Source organism: Haemorhous mexicanus, chromosome 2, assembly GCF_027477595.1.
Source record: "Haemorhous mexicanus isolate bHaeMex1 chromosome 2, bHaeMex1.pri, whole genome shotgun sequence".
Classification (NCBI taxonomy): domain Eukaryota; kingdom Metazoa; phylum Chordata; class Aves; order Passeriformes; family Fringillidae; genus Haemorhous; species Haemorhous mexicanus.
Window position 1 is genome coordinate 19,222,041 of NC_082342.1, and position 21,899 is coordinate 19,243,939.

At 39.1% G+C, this 21,899-nt stretch overlaps 1 protein-coding gene across 1 annotated transcript in view; it reads right to left on the bottom strand.

Annotated features, from left to right (window-relative positions):
- Positions 1 to 1,181: 1,181 nt before the first annotated feature.
- GUCA1C (guanylate cyclase activator 1C) overlaps positions 1,182 to 21,899 on the bottom strand; it is a 41,861-nt gene continuing 21,143 nt past the window's right edge. Inside the window, exons 2-4 of the mRNA XM_059840341.1 lie at positions 9,189 to 9,338; positions 6,449 to 6,536; positions 1,182 to 3,394 (exon numbers count right to left, since the gene is read on the bottom strand). Of these exons, the coding sequence (XP_059696324.1) occupies positions 3,264 to 3,394; positions 6,449 to 6,536; positions 9,189 to 9,338 (369 nt within the window). The 3' untranslated portion in view covers positions 1,182 to 3,263. The remainder of the gene's footprint in view (positions 3,395 to 6,448; positions 6,537 to 9,188; positions 9,339 to 21,899) is intronic.

Consider the following 21,899-nt stretch of genomic DNA (forward strand, 5'->3'; position numbering starts at 1 on the left):
TTTCCTTACATACATTGTTTTATAATGCAATACAGAACTCTCTCAGAATTGGTAATTCACATCATATAATTACAGTTATGCAGAAAAATTAGGCAAATTTAACTGGAAATACTCTTTAAAAAATCCACTTATGAAAAAAGAGTCAGTGTATATAGATAGTAGTGTGAAAACTGTGTATTTTATTATTGGCTTTTCGCAAATATTAAAATGAGTATTATACGTGTTGTGTTAGAAAGTAATGCTGTATTAATTCTCTTAAGTAGTGTGGTAAATATAGTTTTAGGTTATAACAAAATGTTAAAATAGAAGCTATGCTATGTAGAATACTTTTTTCCTAAACAAAGGCCGCACTGAGTTGGCAGCCACAGGAAAGCATCTTCCAGAGAAAGAGAATTTATTGTTCCATTATCAGGTAAAACGAACTTGCACAGCCAGGATGATGCTGTTAGGCTTATGAGGAAGAAGTTGACAATGACCAGAAAGAATCCTGTATTTGAATGGAATTTATGCATCATGTATGAGGTGTATGAATATGCAACAGGCTATTGTTTTTAAAGGTTAATCCTCTGTTAATGGGTGTCCTTTTCCGGGCTTGTGCTGCCCAGAAAAAGATGCCCGGACTTCTGTAACTCATTGTTTTTATTGTCTCGTAATGTCCTAATTCAAACTGTCCAAATTATTATTACTCTAATTGTATTACTATTTTTATAACCATTTTATTACTATTAAACTTTTAAAATTTTAAGAACAAGTGATTGGTGTTTTTTCCAGTATCTAATTTTGCAAGTCTATCACTTCATTAATTTAAAACAAAAAATCCCAAATACAGCTGTTTCCATACACCCAAGCTGCTTAGATTGGACCATTTTATTTTAAATATTGTAAAGCGAATTCTGAAAGACCCTCATAGGCTTTAAATACAAAAGCATCAGACTAAGAACAGTGATTTTCAGAAGTCTGGGTGTGAGAAAGCTGACAGTGACATATGTATGTGTCAAAGATGAATAAATACAAAAACATAAAATTCAAAACAGCAGCAATCTCATACACTTGTTTTTTTTTTTTATTAAGGATGTAAAAGATTCAAATGTCAGATCTATAATGTCGGAATTGTTTGTAATGTCAAGTGATGCATGTTGCATATTCTTTCTACATTTCATTGATCAACCAGAACCTGGGATAATAACTGTAGATGATGGAGTAGTACATTTCATGTGCAACTGAACATGGAGTTGAAGTGAATTTTGAAGAAAAACTTTTTTATATTGAAGTCTTAATAACTGCTTTGTTCAACTTGCACCAATCCTTCCACAAATTATTTTGCTTAATTCTGTTGTTTCTAACAGTATTTAATATTAGTGTAATTCCTGCAGGGCATTGTCACTCACGGAGAACTTAGTCCTATGATATAATATATTAATTTGATAAAACTTGTTACAGACTTGAGAGAATCAATACTGATAGAACCAGAAAGAGCTATAGTTTTCCCTTTGCGCACATTTAATGCCATTCCATTACAGTTCATAGAATTAGTCTTGTTATTTACAAAGTAAGGTTGTGCTTTGAGCCTGCTTTCCTAAAAACATGAAGAATATGTGATCATGCCACCTGCAGTTGCCTTCCCTGCAGTCCTGGCTACCACATTCAGAGACAATTGCAAGCCAGTTTGACAGGAGGTAGAAATCTCAGAAAGACTCCATTGCTAAAAGCTTTCACCGAGGTATTTGGACAGGGCAAAGATACCTATATTAGTCAGGGAAAGGCTGTCTGTTTTGCAGAAGTACAAGTGACCCTATATCTATTGCCTTTTGTTTCATACAGCCCTGGCAAAGAGCCCAGTAAAAACATTTTTTTTTGCAAAGAAGGACATAAAGTCAAAGGACACAAATCTCTGGGAGCGCTTCCAAAATGATTTGAGTTTTGCAATTCTTTGAACTTCTAATTTTGTTTTACAAAGACAAAAAAAAATTAATTCCAACACTTTTATAAAAGGTTAATTTAAAAGAACAGTGGCTGAGCCCTGGAAAAACCATCAAAATACCACAGTATTTTAATTAACAAATGTAATAAAATCAAGAGTAATAGAGAGCTTGTTAAGGAGGGTACACATCTTGGGAATATTAAGCTAGCTGAAGTGTTTCCCAGAGAACTTAATCCAATTTTGAGTACTGATTAGAGCAAATGTTAGGTTAATACAAAGCAGGCTTTGTTCTTAATTCATCTGGATATAACCCAGTCCTATCTAAAAGTTTGTGCCCACACTTTAGATAGTAGGTTAAAGAACACATTATTAAAAGAAAAAAAATATTAACTTTGTGTCTTCTAGAAAAGTTGCAGTTTACATAATTTTCATTATTGTATCCATTAGTCTGAGCAGAAGAGAATATGCTGTTTTCAGTATGGATAGTGGTAATTTTCTTCATAGTACCTGGTATGAGACTGTGCTTTTTATTTGTGACCAAAACTATATTGATAACACAAAGATGTTTTCATTACTGCTGAGAAGCACTTGCACAGTGACAAGTCCTTTTCTGCCTCTCACCCCACCCCACCACTGAGTGGACTGGGGGTGCACAAGGAGTTGCGAGGGGACAGAGCCAGGACAGCCAGCCCCAATCGACCACAGGGATGTCCCACACTATGTGGAGTCATGTTCTGCATATAAAGCTGGGTGAGAAGAAGGAGGGGAGAGGATGTTCAAAGTGGTGGCATTTGTCTTCTCAAGTCACCCTTATGCTGGATGGATCCATGCTTTCCATGGAGATGGCTGAACATCTTTCCTGCCTGTGGGAAATGCTGAATGAATTCCTTGCTTTGCTTTGCTTGTGCGCATTTTCTTTCCATAATAAACTGTTTTTTTCTCAGCCCACAAGTAATCTCACTTCTGCTCATCCAATTCTCTTTCCCATCCCACTAGAGTGGAGTGAGTGAGCAGCTAGCCAGCCAGGGTTTGACCACATGTTAATAGAGATCTAGATCATAGAGCCTTTTACTGCATCAAATATCTTTTCTATTATATGCAGGCAAAAGTTGTTGGGGTTTTTTTCAGTTCTTTTTTTTTTTTCCTGTGGCTGCCACAGTCATTAGCAAGGGAAAGAATAAAGAAAATAGAACGAGATATAGAAAGATTGAAAATTGTTACTCCTGGAGAAGGCTGCTCAGTATTGCCCAGGCAGGCTTTGACAACATCAGCCTCTCTGAATATAGCAAATATTATCTTCCTTGAAATTATGAGACAGACACCACCTCCATGACTGGATCCTTCAGACGCTGTTTCTCCTGCCGTTCTGTATGACTTTGAGTACGTTGGAAAGGTCAAAACTTTTAGTAATTAATTCCATTAGGTCCTCGTCTTTTTCCACACCATTGATAAACTCTTCTAAAGTCAGTTCCCCTAAAAGAAAGTCAGATAATCTTTAGAAGCTGAGAAACCCAGCAATCTCTCTAGTGAACAAATGACCATTCACGCCAGATTGAATCCCTAATGAAAGCTGCTGATAGGCAAATGCAGGTAGAGTATTTGCTAATGATTTCTCACTTTGCATCAATCAGATCCTCATTCACTTGTTTTTCTGTTAAAACAGGTCAAACATAGCTTTCAATGAAGTCTGAACAACTATAAGTGCTCATAAATGTGTGTTAAGGGGCTCTAATTAAGCCTGTATCAGGGCTGAATTTGGATGTACTGGCCAATTCTCACTGAGCTAACTGGAATTTATATTAGAGCTGATTTTAAAAGAGATTAGGGTGTGATTTGCTAAGGATTAGTGGTCATAGTCCCTGTGTTGACTACTAGGATTATTTAGAGCCATTATCAGATGTAGGGAAAACAAGATCAGCAAAGTGGTTTGATAGATAAATTCTTTCAAGGAACTGAAATGGCCATTTAGAGTGTGATTTTTTTGGGCTCATGTCAAAATCAGCTAATAACTTCGAAGTTTCAAGACAACAATAAAATCTCTTTTATTGAAGAGTAGGAATATTGTTTAATGTTCTTCCTCTTTTCCTGCTCTTTTCCCTGTCAACAAAGGCCAGTTCTAGGCATGTGTCTGTTTGCATAGTACACAGAAATGTCCACAGTTCTCTGTCTAGGGCTTATTCCAGTGATACTGTTTTACCTTAAGAGGAGAAATAAATCTTGGTTTAACAAGAAGAGCCAGATTGCTTCCTCTGACAATGGTTTAAAGTTTCTTGTTAAATTCACAACAATGAATGATTTCTCCGTAAAATTAGAAATGACAAGGGCCAGGCAAAGAGGAAAGTAGCTGGATGAGTTAAGGCCCCAGGGTGCAGGGGAGCAGCAGTTTCAGTCATGTGTATGTCTGGTGAATGCTTAGTGTGCTGACTTTTGGCTGTTTTCAGGTGTAAGTAGTCCCTGTAGGTTTGGGGTTTTTTTGGTTGGTTTTTTTGTTTGTTTGTTTACTTGTTTTGGTTTTTGATTTTTTGTTGTTGTTGTTTTGTTTTTGTTTTTGGTTTTTTGTGTCTTGTTTTTTTTGTCCATGGCAGCCTTGGAAACATCATTTGACATGAAAGAGGAAAACTATCAGCATTTGAAAAATGTGAAAACCCCTTTTTAGCAATAGTCAGTAAAGTTTGCTTTCTGTTTAGTCACATATGTCCTTGCTACACTGGTGAAAGGCTCATATAAAGAGGAAAGTCCTCATTGACAGAAGTCCTGGTTCTTAGGCTTCGATGAAAGTACTAAGACCCTCACCAAGAGCTGGCATGCAGAGCCCTGAGGAAGTTTGTTCTTCTTTTTTCGACAACAGCCTATATGATCATTCCACAAGCAGACTCAGAACAAGCCATCTCTGTACACTTGCATGCATCATCCTGCTTCATCACTAATCCACTCACTTTCTCTGAACTCTCCTCCTATCCCAGACACTCCTCTTGGCTCCCCTCTCCTTCAGTCTGTATTGCCTTGGACTCAGGTCTTTGGGTAGATGGGGTACCTGGACTCTTCACAGGGACATGCTGCCCCGTTTTCCTGCTTATTCAGGTCAATTGGTCTTGGATTCCCTCCTCTTGATCCCAAGCTGTGCATTTTGAGGTACCAATAGCAGGCATACAAACCACACTGCAGTTGCCAGATGAGGTTACACTGGCAGGCCCAGACTCACTCCTGCTGTGATGGGCCTCAGATTTCTGTGAGATAATGAAAACAAATTGCAAAACCAACAGGAGATGTGTTTTAAGAATTGTTCTTTACAATCCATGGGATTATTTATTGTATATTAATATAAGGAAGGACTTTGCAATTTTTTTGTCTATTTGCACTTTTCTTTAATAAGCTACAGGAGGTAGCATAATTGAAGCTAAATTTGGTAAAACCTGGCCTATTCCTCAGTGGAGCTAGTCCTGTTGCTTTCCAGCAATTTAAAAACTAAGAAACTATGGAAAACTGTTTGAAACGGAGCTGCTATGAAGATAATCCTCATGTTTTGGATTTTCCTTGCTAAAATGTATGACACTAAAGATGGTCTAGTTCAGATACAACTATTACTTGCCAGTAAACGTATGGTCAAAGCAGTGAATAATCCTAAAATAGAATTTGGGTTAGATTTTGACTGTGTTATTTGCACTCCTTTCATAATTTGTCTTCACCAAAGAATGGGCCAAGGAGGTGGGTCAAAAAAATCCTCCACTAAGGCATCCTCTACATGCATCACAGGACCACTGTTTATACTCTGAATTATGTATTGCAAACAACTCTTTAAAAGAGTAACTTCAATACACTAAATAAGACCATAAAAATGCCCCTCCCTTTGCCAAACTGCCCAAAATTACTGTCTGTGACCTGACTTTGCTTTTTTTAGCTTTCCTAATGTTCCTAATTTACTAATGATTGCAGCAATTGCTGTAAAACATAGTTGCCAGTGGAAGGATTATCTCCATGATTAGAAGTACAAGGAAGGACATTCATCCGTAATAAATTTTCAATTAGAAACAACTCTGAAGCAGTGATATGAAATTATAGTTTCCAACTGCAAGGCCAACTGGCTTAATTTAGTATCTTGAGGAAAAGCCATGAGCATATACCTTAGCATTCATTGACAGTCAGACTTCAAGGAACATCCAATCTGCTCACCAGTCTTTAGAATATGCTAGAGCATGTGCAACCATTCATCCTATTTGGTTTTTTTTAAAGGATTTAAAATAGATTATACCAACACAAATATATTACTCTCCCACTGCCAATCACACTTTCATTTTACTATGCAACCTGAGAACTGGCATTTTGGATGAACAGTGCAGGAGCTGTTCTTACTGCATGTAATTCCTTTGTCAGTTGACTTACACTCCACTGTGAAACTGAAGTAAAATAAGGGCAAAGAAGAGCAGATTTGGGCTTTCAGTTATCTAAACCAGTCATCCTTCAGCTGCATGTTCAAATCCCTTCTTGCAGAAGAGTCCCTGCCAATGCCAACAAAACCTAGATTCTTACCATCATTGTTCACATCTATCTTCTGAAATATCATGTTAGTGAACTCTTCAGCACTCATGTTGGTGTAACCATTAATAGCCTGGATTGCCTGAGGGCAGAAACACAGAAAGTTCTTTCAGAGTTTTTCCCATCAAGTTGTGAAAACAATACACTGTCAGAAGCAGTACTTGAAGTGCAACTCTTTAGTTCACAAACCCTTTCAAAAATCACTAAATAAATAGTTACTTCAAGTAAATCGTCAGTAATAAGGACTGGAAATTTAATTAACATAACACAGCCTAGAGATTACAGATGAATTTGCATATCTCTGAAGGTCTGAAGAACCCTGTGGTACCTCTGCTCTGTAATTCACTTTCGATTCCACATCAGCATTTTTATCTGGCCCTAGAGAGTTCCATGCCTTCAGAGAGTGCTCTTTGGTCTGTGTGATTTAAATGCAGTATTGTTTTTCCCATCTGAAAGGACATGCAGAGAAAGCCTAAGTCATTTTTCTACTAATATGTGTTTAATTTAGTAATCAGAAATAAAGTCAGAATTTAGTAATCAGAAATAAAGTCAGACTGGCTGTCCTGGAAGTTGGCAGTTTACTTGTCCTTCAGAGAAGATAAGAAAACCAGAAGAAACCCCTCTACTTTTTTCCTTTTTTTTTCTGGTTGGTTGGTTGGTTTGGTGTTGTTTGGTTTTGGGTTTTTTTTGTGGCAATAGGACTCAATATTTGGAGTAAAGGTATAAATGTATGTTTTTGCAAAATTGTGTCCCATTAACGGGGAAAATATGTGCATATATAAACATTCATATGCATTATATAATGGGCACAATCTAGAATTTGGTTTTCTGCACTTGAATTATCTTGAGGTGAACTGTGTTGTGTAAGATCAGTCACTATATGTGCCACTTGTTTCTTTTTGTGTCTCTTTCCAAATATTATTTTAGACCTCATATTTTAAAACAATTATTCATCTATTCACTGATAAAGAATTCTTGACGAAATAAAATCATAAAAATGCCACCTCCAAATGCCCCAACTTCCTGTCAGTTTCAAAAAGCAGCAATAATTTTACAAAAATAGTTTCATAAACTTGTTTCTATTACTAACTCATACTTTTGGTGTTTTATATGTCTGACCCTCCCGCAGTCTTAAGTAGAAAGTTGTATCCCTTTCACAGTTAAATTTATTGCAGTGCCAAGAGTGAAGCAGTGGTTCCTGAAGTGTTTGTGTCACTGACTACCACAGAAGCCCCTTAAATAGAAAATACTGGGCGTTGAAAGGGTGCATGGTTTTCTGGAAGGAATTTGGTAGTGGTATGTTGGTCCATAGTTTGCATAGCTGTAGAGACAGATTTAATTTTAATAGCACTTCTGTGTTTCTAAATTAATGTCTCAGATATTACACATCTTTTTGGACAAGCTGTTGTTTACTGATGCTTATTATAAGCTGGGCACACCATAATGGCTGTGAGCCTGTTTGTTCTTTTTTTCTTTTTGGGCCCACCATTTTAAATCTAGTCTAGGTCAATGATTTAGGCAGGTTTAAGTTAAAGTTCTTATACTACAAAAGAGATGGAAACACACAGAGGTATAAACTGGTATTAAAACCAGGTAAGTTAAAAAATAAACATTCTTTACATTGGAAGGATTTTGATTTTAATTCTCATTTTGGATAAAGCCCCAGATGAAACACCGTTGACTCATTGGCTCTGGGTGAAAATTAATGGAGAATATTTGTGAAAGAAAGATTTCATTAGTCTCAAAGGAGAAATCTGGAAGATTCAGCCTCCTTCTATCTTTAGAAAGCTGCTCTTTAGGTGATCAGCTTTATTTGTTTGACGTGGTAGCTCCATCTGGCTCCAGTTCCTTTCAGTTTTGGCAGAAGTCTCTAACAGCAACTGGCTTGGCACCAGCAGTAATGCAGAATCCAGGAAAAGTACATTCCTTGTTTGTTATGGCACTAAATCTCTATTTAGGTTTGATGCTCCCTGCAGCAAAACTTTGATCTGTAGTGAGTCCTGTACATTTAGGGAGCAGTACTGAGTCATATATATTTGTAAGGAGCCTTAACACAACTTTTGGATGACAGCAGCTAATGAAGAGGATAATGTTACTTCATTAGATCAAGTTGAAAACTGTGAAGATAATTTTAAAAAAATAATTGCACTTCTTTGGTTTTATGGGTTTGAAGTAGACCCATTTTCTGGAAAATTTTGGAAGTATTTTTATCCAAATATCACTGCACGATTTAAAATTATATTTCTGTGATTTAGTTTTAAAATGGTTTTTGTAGTAAACAAATCTAAAAGCCTTTCAAAAAATTAAAATATTGTAATATTTTATTGACATCTATATTTTTCTTGCTCTAAGATCAGTTTGAGAAGACAGTTTTCCACCATAGACTGGCGCATACACTTGTAACCATCTGTTTTGTTCATTATGCTGCTACTGTCTTACCCTGACTTGTAGTACAGTTTATCACAGTAATGTCTCTACTGTTTCTACAACATTTCACTTTCAGTAAAGTACTTTATCTGTAGAACTATGGTTTAAAGTAAAATGCTTCTGAGATGTGCTCAATAAGGAAGAAACTAATGTCAGGAGTGTCACTACTAGCCACTGTTAATTCTGATTTTACAAGCATAAAACATTGGATAAAGTACTGACAATCCATTTACAGCACATGATGAACCACTGTTTCAGGGCAATGCACTATATCAAATGCTCTTGCTATTGGTCATAACTTACTTACCCTGAATATGCTTAATAGTTCTTTTTTGTCAATGCATCCATTTCCATCAGCATCATATAGCTTGAAATACCACTTCAATTTTTGGTCAATTTTCCCTCGTATAACCAAATTTATCGCAGCTATGAACTCCAAGAAGTCTATAAATCCATCCTAAGAGAGAGAGAGGGAGAGAAAAAAAACCACACCTATTTAATAACACTGGTTTTCTGTTCTTTCTGGCAATTGCACAGAAACAGGTCATCAAAGTCCCTACAATACACATTGATTTATGAAGCATCTTAATATAGAAATTTTCTGTGGTATCAAAAAAGGATAAAAGGATGTGCTCAACTGGAAGAGCTACAGGAAAAGGTATTAGGAAGGACAGTTTTGTTCTCCCCTGAAATCCAGGTGTTGGGAGGTGAGGGGCAAATCTGTTCTGAGCAATTGTTATTGACAGTTTTTAAAAGGAAAAGAAACAGTTTTGTGACAGACTGACATGTGGAAAAGAGGAGTTTGGGATAGTCTGGTTTGGTACTAATGAGATATCTAGAGTGCAATTGTTTACATCTATACTACAGAACTATATATGATTTCCAGAGCTGTTCCAGGTGTTATTCATCTTAGGGATCCTGTAATAAGTGTTTTAAAATTGTAACCAATACTCTGGCATGAACCCTAAGTACTGTGGTTTATCCAAATAAAAATCAAGTCTCTCTAATAAACATTTTGCATGGGATACAAAGCCTTCAAGGCATAAACGCGACTCTAAATATTGAGGACTGGGGATATTTATAGGGAGACAGAATTTCAGATTGATTTCAGATTAATTTTCTTACTGCTTTGCTCAAGCTACTGATAGAAGCCTTTCAAGGACAGGCCTCCACAGTCAGGTTCTTCTGTTTCTGTAGACATGTTATTAGGATGGAAGAAACAGTTGCTGAATTTGGATCCTGCTTGGTCTAACTGTTTCTCATGTGCATACAAAAAGAATTAACAACTGGTAAATTTAGTCTTGTGATCAGAATCACAACCTTCTCATGAAAAGAGAAGGTTGGATGAGTATCCAGTAAGTTTAGCATGTTATTTAGTTTTATTGCCATATATCAACAGACATCTTGCCAGTTGAGGTTTACAGGCATTAATCAGGCAGGCATTAATCAGTCCTCAGTATTGTACTACAGGAAAAGAAGATCTGTAAGGATGCACGGCAACTCATTGCCAAAATCAGAATCCTAAAGTAATTTAGGTTGGAGAAGACCCTCAAGGTCACCAGGTCCAACAGTTAACCCACAGCTACCAAGTACATCACTAACCTGTGTCCCTAAGTGCCACACCTTACATGTCTTTTGAAGACCTCCTGTCAGTATATTTTTGTGACAAGGAACCAAACCTGTGAGCATGCAACGACTGACAACAAACAGGAATTTATAAGGGCTAGAATATACTAAAATTGAGAGCTCTTCTGACCAAACTTCCATTGAAAACAAACCAAAATGCCTAAACCATTGAGAGGAATAGTGGATTTGTCTTTACAAACAAGCTGTGGGTCTGCTGGTAGATAAAACTACCACTGGGAGATAAAAGAAAGAATGGGAAGGATTCCACTGACTGATGAATGGAAAAAGATACCTGTTTTACAAATAAACTTTAGGGTTGCTGATAAATTAAATTGGGCATTGAAAGATGAAAGAAACAATGGAGAAGAAAAATCCCTAAATTCCATAAGAATTAAAAACTAAAAAGGAGGGTTATACATTAGAGGGAAATCTCTGGTATCAGGCATTCTGGGAAGTCTGTGCCTCTCAAGTACCTCAGCCAATGGGGAAAGACAGAGGGAAATGCGGCTGGGAAATTTAGATAAAAAGGAGCCTGTGTCCCCCAAAAATCTGAGAGATCCCAGGGGAATGCCCCATGGCCTCTTCCTTTATTCAAATAAAGTAAAAGGACTCCTCTGTCTTCTTTTTGGACATAAACCTCTGATGTTTGTGGATTAATTTTCCTAGCAGCATCCCCACACATCTACCTGCCTAGATTCAATCACAATAGATTGTGGAAGTGAATGTAGGTTCTCAAATATTGGATATATTTTTTTAAATAGGAGTCCATCCTCTTTTTTCATTTCTTCATTCTCCTCTTGATTTGTGCCCTCATGATACCAATCAGGGTCAGACCTCCTGGGATACTCTTGTAGTGTTTGTTTTGATTTCTGTGCAAGGCTGATCAGCAAAGTGGCACCTAAGAGATAAATCCAGTGTATTCAAACACACTGGATTCAGCCTTCACGCAGAAATGGTGTGTGCATAAGCTGTGCAGACCGACCATTGCTTCACAGACCCTCTGGAGGCTCTAGTAGTTGCTTGTTTTACTGTAATTCCAATCACAAGCAAATGCAGCAAAGACACCATTCAACCACTGTTTAAGATTAAATAAAATTTGACAATAACTACATATAATTTTTAAACAAAATTGGGCCCAGTGTTAAAAACAGATGCTTAAGCAAGAATGTCATATCATGCACTACAAACTTAATCTTCTTTTTGGCACACTGGCTTTAATTTCTATTTTGCAAGTATTGTTTCAAGAAGGATCTCATAAAGTATTTTACTGGAGGTCAAAATGCATTTTGCTGATTCCATTTCCATAATCTGATTTGATATATCTATTAAGAATGTGGTTAACTGCATTTTACATTGGTGCTCTTTTACTGCATTTCATACAGCTTACTGCAACTACAGATTAATTTAAGGATTGCTGGATATCCATGAGCAGATTAATTTTCTTCTTACTCCCTTACATTTCACTTGGGATTTTGGAAAATATAATTTTGTTTGCTTTCTTTCTGCATCTTGGTGTCACTATTGTTGCTTTGACAAAACATCAGGAATCTGGACAGTGTAATAACCAGTCTAATGTGTTTGGGTATGTAATTCTGATCTGGTGGATTTTATGGCCTGTCCCAAATAGGAAGGGACTGAATGCCAGGATGAAAAAACTCCCACCTCTGAAAAACACCTGGGAGAAACTGTAGTTTCAGGAAAGCCCTTGCCACTTTCTGCAGTCATGGGAACACTACTGGTGACATGGAGTAGTATTGTCCACAAGGGTCCCAGGATGAGGGAAGAGACGAGAAAGTTGACTCCATGGATCAGAAGGCTTGATTTATTATTTTGTGATAGATAATATGTTAAAACTATGCTAAAAGAATAGAGGAAAGGATTTCATCAGAAGGCTAAGCTAAGAATAGAAAAGGAATGAATAACAAAGGTTTGTCTCTGACCAAGACAGTCTGCACAGGTGATCTGTGATTGGCCCTTAATTGGAAACAACCAGATGAGACCAATCACAGATTCGCCCTGTTACATTCCACAGCAGCAGATAAGAATTGTTTACAGTTTGTTCCTGAGGCCTCTCAGCTTCTCAGAAGGGAAAAATCCTAAGGAAAGGATTTTTCATAAAACATGTCGGTGACAACATGGTAGCTAGCAGACAGTTTCTATTTCTCAGGAACAGAAATACTGAGAAGACTTAGACATGTTTGTCTACTTGATGTGGAACCAGAAGCATTTCACAAAAGCATTGATGAGAAATGTAATGTTTTCCTTTCTACACCAAAAAACATACATTGTAGGTAAAAAAGAAAACATTTATGGGATAAAGAAGGCTACAGTGATCTTGTTGCACATATACAGAACTTTCTGAGATAAAGAGAAATATTACACTTTTTACAGTAGCATCTCAAAATACTACATTAAACAGTGAAAAACATCGTAACAATAACCTAAGATCATCCCGTGGTTCTGTGAGTACAACAAATAATGCAATAAATGTGTTATGATGTTATTAAAAGAATACTGCTGCACTGATTTACCCATCTGCTGTTCTACAATCATTCTCAATACAAGTATCTAGGTAGGTCCTTATGTGTCTCTGGGCTCTGTAAAATATCTCTCTGTAGCATGCACAGCAATGTATCTGTTGCCTGTTAGGAAGTCATTAATTCACAAACAAATGGCTACTGTAAGAATAATAAAATAAATTTTAAATAATACCCAACAACATAATAAGCAGAGATGATTAACAGTGGTGGAAGATACAAATTATTTACTTTTGGTGTTTAACTCTGTAATTGTCAAATACTTGTAATATTTCTATTAAATTAAATTAATGCTAGTGAAACCTGCTTATTCATCAGGTTAGTATAAAAGACAAATTTGGGTGTGTGAAGGTTTCTTTTCCATGTCTGCATGGTGCTGGCTCTGCCTTCCTTGCCTGCAGCACATTGCCGTGGGCACCTGTAGGGATGGTGAAGTCCTGCACCCTCCCTTGCCCAAATGAACAGAGAGGAGCAGGTGGAGTCAGTTCCCAGGGTACCCTTCTGGGTGTGGTGCAAAATAGAAGGACAGACTTCTCCTAATGTGGTTCTGTGGAGTGGGCTGGAGACATACTAAAAGAATGGGTTCAGAACTTCTTTTACATGCCTCAAAGTCTCCAGTATTTCTATACATAGTAGGCTTAATAAAAATGTAGACCTCTTTTTAGTCTTTTAACAGTTTGACTGGCTGAACGAGAAGTTTAAGGACACTTTAGGGTCATGCATGTGTTTGTGCCCTTTGATACTGTGCTTTTGTAACTTGTTTTGCTTTTGCTGATGAGTGATTTTTTTAAGCCTCTTGCAACAGATTGAGTCACACAACAAAGACAGAAAGAGGCTCCAAAAATGCAAGTAGAGCTTGCTGATGGTATGAAATTGGTCCTCAGGGCACTATCATTTGTGAGTGCCTAAGCCCCAGAGCCCGTTTCAGTTTTTCATTAGCTACTGGATCTCCTGAGGAAAAAGGAATTTAATTTTGTCCTTTTATGAGAGATTTTTGCTTCAGGCTGTCAGTTGAACCTTTACTGGAGGCTGCTCACCATTATTTGGTGAGGACACAGATGTGTGTCCCCAGGGGCAGAACTGGGCAGGGTGAGACTGCCACATTATACAAGGGCCATTAATACTCCAGCCCTGGAGCTGTAGGAGGGCATTATTGGCTTCCAGAACAGCCCTGGTAATCTTCACAGATCCTTAAAAAACTCTTAGGACTTCAAACTGTAGTAGAGATTAAAAATAATTGACTTGTCAGCTATGAATACACAGCTGACCTGAAACAGCATGGTTATCCAAGGCTGTGCCAGAGTGATCTGAACGTGGTGTTTTGGCTGCCTAGCTCTTCCCTGAGAGTGATTTTCTAGCAGTGACAAGGATCCCCTACAGGCATAGTCAGCCATCTCATACCACATGCTGTGGCCAGGCATGTCAAAAGGGACAATTTCTGTCCCTGAAAACCCTATGGTGAGTGAGCTTATCATTTTACTTGAACCACTGTGGGCTCCACCAAGAGTGGAGTGGCACAATAAGCAGTGCCTTATTTCCAAAATTTGTTCCTTAAAAATCTCTGAACTCAATCCAACAGCAGGAGAATAGCTCAAATTGTTTATCAGGATTAATAAGTGTGCAAACATAAATGGTGCAGGTATTTCAAACCTAGGGTTTAGGTCATTAAGCCACCTTCTTTGCCAACTGCCTGTCTTTCAGAATAGTCCTTAAACCTCTTGAGGGAGAGGGAGGAGGCATGGGTCAAACAGCTCAGAATGACTGTGAAATTTATAGCTAATCCTATGTGCTTCTTTCTTTCTGGATCCAATTCCAAATGTAGCACTGCTTTCTCTGCTCTCAGAAACCTAAAGGAGGATTCATTTCACTCCATTTCTTCTTCCCCGTTTCATGGCATCACAGAATTATAGAATCATGTTGGTTGGAAAAAACAAAGATCATTGAGTCCAACCATCCTTGGTTTGTTTTTGCTTCTGAGTACTTTCTTCTGTTCCTCAGAGGTTGCATGCAATTGTTGAAGAACTAAAGAGTTACTTGTAACTCTGTTACTTTGATACTTCCCTAAGATCTGATATCAGAATTTGGGCTTGGCTAGAATCACAAGTTTTGTAAGTAAACAGAGCTGGCATTTGTCATGGGGTGGGGGAGACCACAGCAAGCAAAGATTATGAAATAAGGATGAAGAACAAAGCCAGGAATTAGGAGCTGCAGATTGTTAAGCGGTTTTGTAATCATTGCACTCTCATGGTTATGTAAAGGGATGAGGCTGTATTGACCAGGCCGTTACACAAGGTTCTGCTTTGCCCAGATGAAGTGGACCTGCAAGGTTTGGGGACTTAAAAATTACCAGGACATTTGCATTGGAGAAGTTGGAAATGCAGAGCCAGCTATGTGTCCTGGCTCTCAGAATTGCAAGCTACCCTGGTAAAACCCAAAATGTTAAGATGACAAACAACTGTATTTCTTTAAAATGAACAACTACCCCCTAACTCCTTGCTGTCATAGACAATTTTCTTTTAATATTGCTGGAGAAGACGAAGTCACCAGGCTGGGGCCTCTCTCCAGGAAGGCTGTACTGTAAAGACCTAGCCCTCTGCCATCCTCTCCAGTATGCTGGGGTTTAGCTCTTTGCACTCCTAATTTTGAGCCTTTGCTTGTGCTTTCAGGAGCATCTTTCCCAAATTAAAGCAGTAGGCAAGAGAGGAAAAAACCAGAAAAACGCCACCGTGACATCTTAACACATTTCCCAGCAAATTCCTAGCAGATTTTTCTTGTTTGACAAATTCAAAAACGTAGCAGGACAAACCTCCAGGAAAAGTTGTCTTGGTTTGAAAGAATGATGTCTCCTAAGGAAAGTGGGAGGAAATATGACCACCTTCCCTCCTAATTACTATAACTTTGAAATTAAGGGGCTTTCAGGCAGAGATATGGGAAAAGGAGTAACAGTTCATTACTAGTATGTATAACGAGGCAAACAGCAACAAACAGAGCCAGAATCCCAACCACAGCCGCAGGCACTTTCCCCTTCAGTGCAGTTATACCCACAGCCGGCAGGGGTGCTGTTGGCTCCCCACGGGGCAGGGCAGGTGCAATGATTCCCCCACAGCTGCAGGGCGCGCTGTGGTGCAAGCACGGTCACATCTTCCTCACGTGGTCTAAAACGATTAGACCGTAACTCAAAACTCCTACAGTCAAGAATTCAACTATACTTGCATTAAGCAAGTGATGATTTTATGATAATGAAGGCTTTTAGTTGGTATTGACAAATTATTACAGCAGAAGTTTGTATTATCACAGAAGTGCTGGCTTCAGACCCTCTGTACCTTCGGCTCCAGAATCCCAGTGACCTGAATCTCCCCAGGCACCTTCTGCCAAAGGCTACAGGACAAGCCATTGTTCCCAGCTGCAGAGTAGAGCACCTTGGTTCTTCATCTCTGGTCCTGTGCTGACTGGGCCAAGAGTTACCACATGAGCGATCTCCTGCTTAATCTGGGCAAGGGCTTGTTGTTGCTCAGGGCCCCAGCGGAAATTGTTCTTCTTGCGGGTGACCGGGTAAAGAAGGCATCACAGTCTGGCCCTACTCGGGAATGTGGATTCTCCAAAAACCTAGGCGCCTAGGAAAACTTGTGTTTCCTTTTTGGTGGTCAGTGGAGACATTGGGGTGATCTTATTGATGACCTTGGTGGGAATCTGATGCCATCCATTTTGCCACTTTACTCCCAGGAACCAGAACTCTTGAGCAGGTCACTTAACTTTACTCTTTTTGGTGGCAAAGCTGGCTTCTAGCAGAATCTGGATATACTCTCTCCTTTCTCAAATACTTCCGTTGCGGTGTTCCCCCATACAATGATGCCATCAATGTACTGCAGTTGTTCTGGAACTTCACCCTTTTCCAGCGCAGCCTGGATCAGTCCATAGCAGATGGGACTTTGTTTCCACCCCTGGGGCAGTCGGTTCCAGGTGTACTGCACACCCCTCTAGGTGAAAGCAAACTGAGGCCTGCATTCTTCTGCCAGAGGAATGGAGAAAAACGTGTAGGCAATGTCAGTAGTGGCGTACCACTTTGCTGCCTTGGATTCCAGCTCATACTGGAGTTCCAGTGTGTCCAGCACAGCAGGGCTCAGCAGTGGAGTTGCTTCATTTAAGCCATGATAGTCCACAGTCAATCTCCATTCTCTGTCAGACTTGTGCACAGGCCAGATGGGGCTGTTGGAGGGTGAGTGGGTTTTCTGACCACCCCTTGGCTCTCCAGCTCACAGATCATTTTGTGGATAGGGAATCACAGGATCTCAATTCATCTGGTACTGACAGCACTGCACTGTCAAGGTGGCAATTGGTACTAGTTTTTCCTCCACTTTCAGAAGTCCAGCTGCAGAAGGATTCTCTGATAGTCCAAGCAAGGTGTTCAACTGCCTAATGTTCTCTGCCTCTACAGCAGTTATGCCAAAAGCCCCTTTGGGTCTTTGTAATAGTCATTCTGGAGGAAGTCTATGCCCAGAATACACAGGGCCTCTGGGCCAGTCACAATAGGATGTTTCTTCCACTCTTTCCCAGTCAGGCTCACCTTGGCTTCCAACAGGGTCAATTACTGTGTTCCCCCGTCAAAGGAAACAGGTTCCGCCCCCACATGTCCCAATGGTATTAGGGTACACTGCACACCAGTATCAACTAAGGCATCGTATTTTTGTGATTCCAGCGTGCCAGGCCATCAGATCCACACCATCCAGAAGATCCGGTTTTCCCATGCCTCTTCCTGGATAGATAACCCTCTAACCCTGGTTATTATTTTCTTCCTGGACATACATGGTAGAGGTACCTTCAAGGGGATCCAACAGATCATCCTTCCTTCTCTTATACCTGGTAGCTTGGTCATGGGAGACTGAGGCTGCCTTCACTTTAGTGGAACTCCCTCAGTAAGTGTTTTCCTCTTCAAATTCACACACCCATGCTGCCAGGACAGAAGTGGGTTTCCCATCCCACCTTCCCATGTCTTCCCCATGGTCACACAGGAAGAACCACAGCTCAGCTCAGGGGGAGTACTCCCTCTCCCTAGCTGGGGCACATCAGGCTCTGATACTGGGGACTATGACTCACACTGGTACCACACTGTTCTTCTTCACCTTCCTAATCTCTTTAAGGTCCTAAATCAAAACAGAGACATGAGCCTGCATTGGGCCATTGACTCTCTGATACCTGTGCCTGTTGGCAATGGAACCCACTGTCTCTTGGTTGTCCATGGCATTAATTGTTGCAATGAAGGTGCTGTATTGAGATGGCCTTAGCTCTTCCAGGGCCCACAACATTTGCACTGTGCACCTGACCTTGTCAGGATCATTACCATGCTGTCCATCCCTTCCATGAATTCCTCCACCTTGGCCGTTTCTCTTGTCTCTGTTAACAGCAGACCTTTCATTAGGGGTAGAAATGAGCCAAGATCCAGACTCTCATTTAACAATGGGAAAAGGGTCTCAGTTTATTCTTTATGTTTAGCCATCCTGACTCTGACTACAGCAAGTTCCTACTGTTGGCTTTTCTGACAGACTGACTGTTGGCTATATCCTACTGGAATATGACTGCAAGTATTTCCTTGCTGCCTCTGACTAGAGGCTTTTACTAGTTCAATTATGACTGCAGGCTCCAGCTCTATGAGACCCAGACTAACCTCAGAGCAAATCTTTTGCAGTAGGATCTCTCGTGCTTGTTTCATGCTTCTTCATGTCTCTCTGGCTCAATACTTCTTCCTCAGAGCTCCTCTATCTCCTCAAGGTCTTCTTCCTCTATGCTCCCCTTGACTGGGGACCGGCCCCCTTTATCACACTTATCTTTATTAGTCACAGCTGCAATCTATTAAGGGCAAGACTGTTCTTCTTCTGGTAATTAGTACAACTGTAACTTATCAGGGGCAAGAGCACTTGTAGTCCCTTCTTCTACACCTACAAGGTATCAGTCATTAGTCTGTCTCTTACCAACTAGAGGGACAAAATTCCATAAGAAAAAAAAACAAAAGGAAAAATCCTAATCCCCAACAAAGGTACATTGAAGACATACATATTTTCTAGTGGCAAAGATGTTCTATTGGGCAGATTTGGGTGATTCTATATAATGCTCTGTGAATCTCAAGGGATGTATGAAAGACAGCTCCTAGAAGTTACACGCATACACTATCATTGCCTAAGCTACTTGTATTATTATAGTAGACTGTTACTATAATAACTGGTTTACTCTTAATTAATGTATAAATAAATAGAAAAAAAAAGACAGTTATGCCTTAAAAGAAATCTTACCATTTCTTTGAATAATAGAAGCACCTTCCTAACTGTTTCCCATTAAAATTAATTTCCCCATTATCTTAAGAAAAATTTAAAAAGTAATGCTTAAAAATAATTATGATTAATAGTCCAAAGTCAATCTCCATTGCCTATTGACATAACATGACAAAATTACAGTGTTACCTGATAATGGCATGGTCCAAATGCTTCTTAAACTCAGTGACAGCTGCAGAATACATGCGAATTTATTTGCACTTAAATTAACATTTCAAAGAAACCCTGACCTAATCCAAACCAGTTACATATCAAGGCTGTATGATGCAAGGAAAATTCAATGGAGTATTAATCTGTAACACTTACCTACTTGAATATTTTAAAATTTGGATTTTAAAGAGAAACGTTTATTGGAAATTCAAATTACCCTTTTGAAAATGGAAAAAAAAAAAAAAACAAACAAAGAACAGAACAAAGAAGGCCACTGAATTCTGTAGTGTTATACCAGGCATTTCTTTAATGTCCCATGTAAAGAATTGGTCTCCCATGCTTGAGGGTGCTGTGTCACTACTGGGGAATTACCTCTAGTCTAAAACTTTTAGCTTATAACTCAAAACTCATAATGTTAAATCCTTTAGTCAAGAATTTAACTGTACTTGCATTAAGCAAGTGATGATTTTAATGATAATGTAGGCTTTTAGCTGGTAATGACACATTATTATAGGATAAGTTTGTACTATCACAGTAGTGTGCCCCATGACAAACCAACTGAAAACAAATTTAAGATTATGAAATTGCACCAATAACTGTGTGAAGTATTTATAATATTAGTGAATTTTTTTTTTTGAACCAATATATAAAATTGAATGTAAAAATTTTGGGAGACAGTTTAGAAGGAGAACACAGGCATTCTTTAGTATAGTCTGTAAATGAATAGAGTAGTATTTGGAAACCGGTGAAATATTCATAGAACATGGAGGTTTTTATCGAGGCTCTGCACTTTTCAAAGGCATTTAAGCATACTGAGAAAAATTAGGTAACTATAGTGTCTTTAACACAGCAAAGCGTAATTTAACCTCCTCATTTACAGTAATCAGGCTAGTTTACATTTGAGATAATTTTATGCAACATTACTCCAAATTAAGGAAAAGCAAATGATTTGGCTTTGTTGCTTTTGTTGGATTGTGTCTGAAACTAATGGGAACAGAATTTTTACATGTCACCTTCAAAAAGTCCAAATATATCAGGAAGGAAAAGCTGTAGATTTTTGTTACTTCTGAGAGAAGAATTCTTTCTAAGACCGACCTAGAGTCTTATTTTCTTCTAGCCCATGTTTTAGAAGCTGATTAATTTTTTCACATACAGGCTTTTATTGCTGACTACAGTGTGATAGCAATGACTGTCATAAAACAAAAATAAGCTTTCTAGTGTTTTCTTGTTGTGGAGACATTTATGAGAGTGACACAATCTTCAAAATCAGAAAAAGCAAGAGTTAGACTTCTCTGGGCAAAGTGGAAGTGCTGGGCCAATGCAAGAACCGTGGAAAAGGAATAACATAAAGCATCCTGCCTCAATGCAATATCAGTTTATATGGTTATTGACCCCATAGTGTCATGCAGATGTTGCTGCTGCAACCTTGTTGATTTACCTAAGCTGGCTGGTTAGAGTAGGCTAAGAAAAGGCATCAAGGAGTAATTTCAGGCTGAAGACATCCCTAAAGTTATGTGTGTTGCTGAACTTATGTTTGCTTAATTATTCAGAGATTCATGGCACAAAAGAGGAAAGTAGTTCAGGAAAGTTTGGGGAAATCTTCCTCTGATTATAATCCTTACTTTCTATTAACTATTGCACCCAATTTTATTGTGTCAGTTCTGGTAATGCCTGCAAACATGTAAGAATGTAGCAAAGGGGCTAAGTGGCTGCTTAGGCAGCCTGAAAATTCATATCACACCTGCTATTCCAGAACAGCTATTGCTGTTCTGAGGACACAGCAGAGCAAGACAGTCTGGGAAAGGAAGCCCAAGTGAAAATTATATTTTCCAGGAAAGGACAGTTAGCAAAGTTATCCTGAGCCATTATAGTTAATCCCACAGGAAGTGGAAATGCTTAATATTTAGGTTCATGGTAGTTTTTGAAGCATTGCTCTGTAGTACCCATTTTTTTAATCCTTTAAGAGCTCTTCATACCTTCTGCGATCATGTGGAAGGCAGCTAACACATAAACACTATGTTGCATTTTGATTTCAGGGTTTATCTCAGAACCTCGGTCCCTCCCCTGATAATTCCCTCCAGGTGTGTCAATCACCTCTCCTTTCCCTCTCTGACCCCTCCCAGCACTGTCTGGCATTCCAGAAGGGCGTGGAGTGATTGGCAGATTGAAAGGATGCCCTCTGCCCCCAGGGGGGCATTGGGCCTTCCAGGTGTCCTTTGTCCCTTAAGACCACCTCTCATGTACCTGGTTGGTGGGCTTCCTACCCCTTCCCTCTCCCTCTCCCTGGGGTTAAAAGGAACAGCAACCACGCGGTTCGGGCAGTTCTGTTGGAGCTGTTGCTGGATTCAGAGGCCTGTGGGCCAGAATAAAGCTTGGATCGAA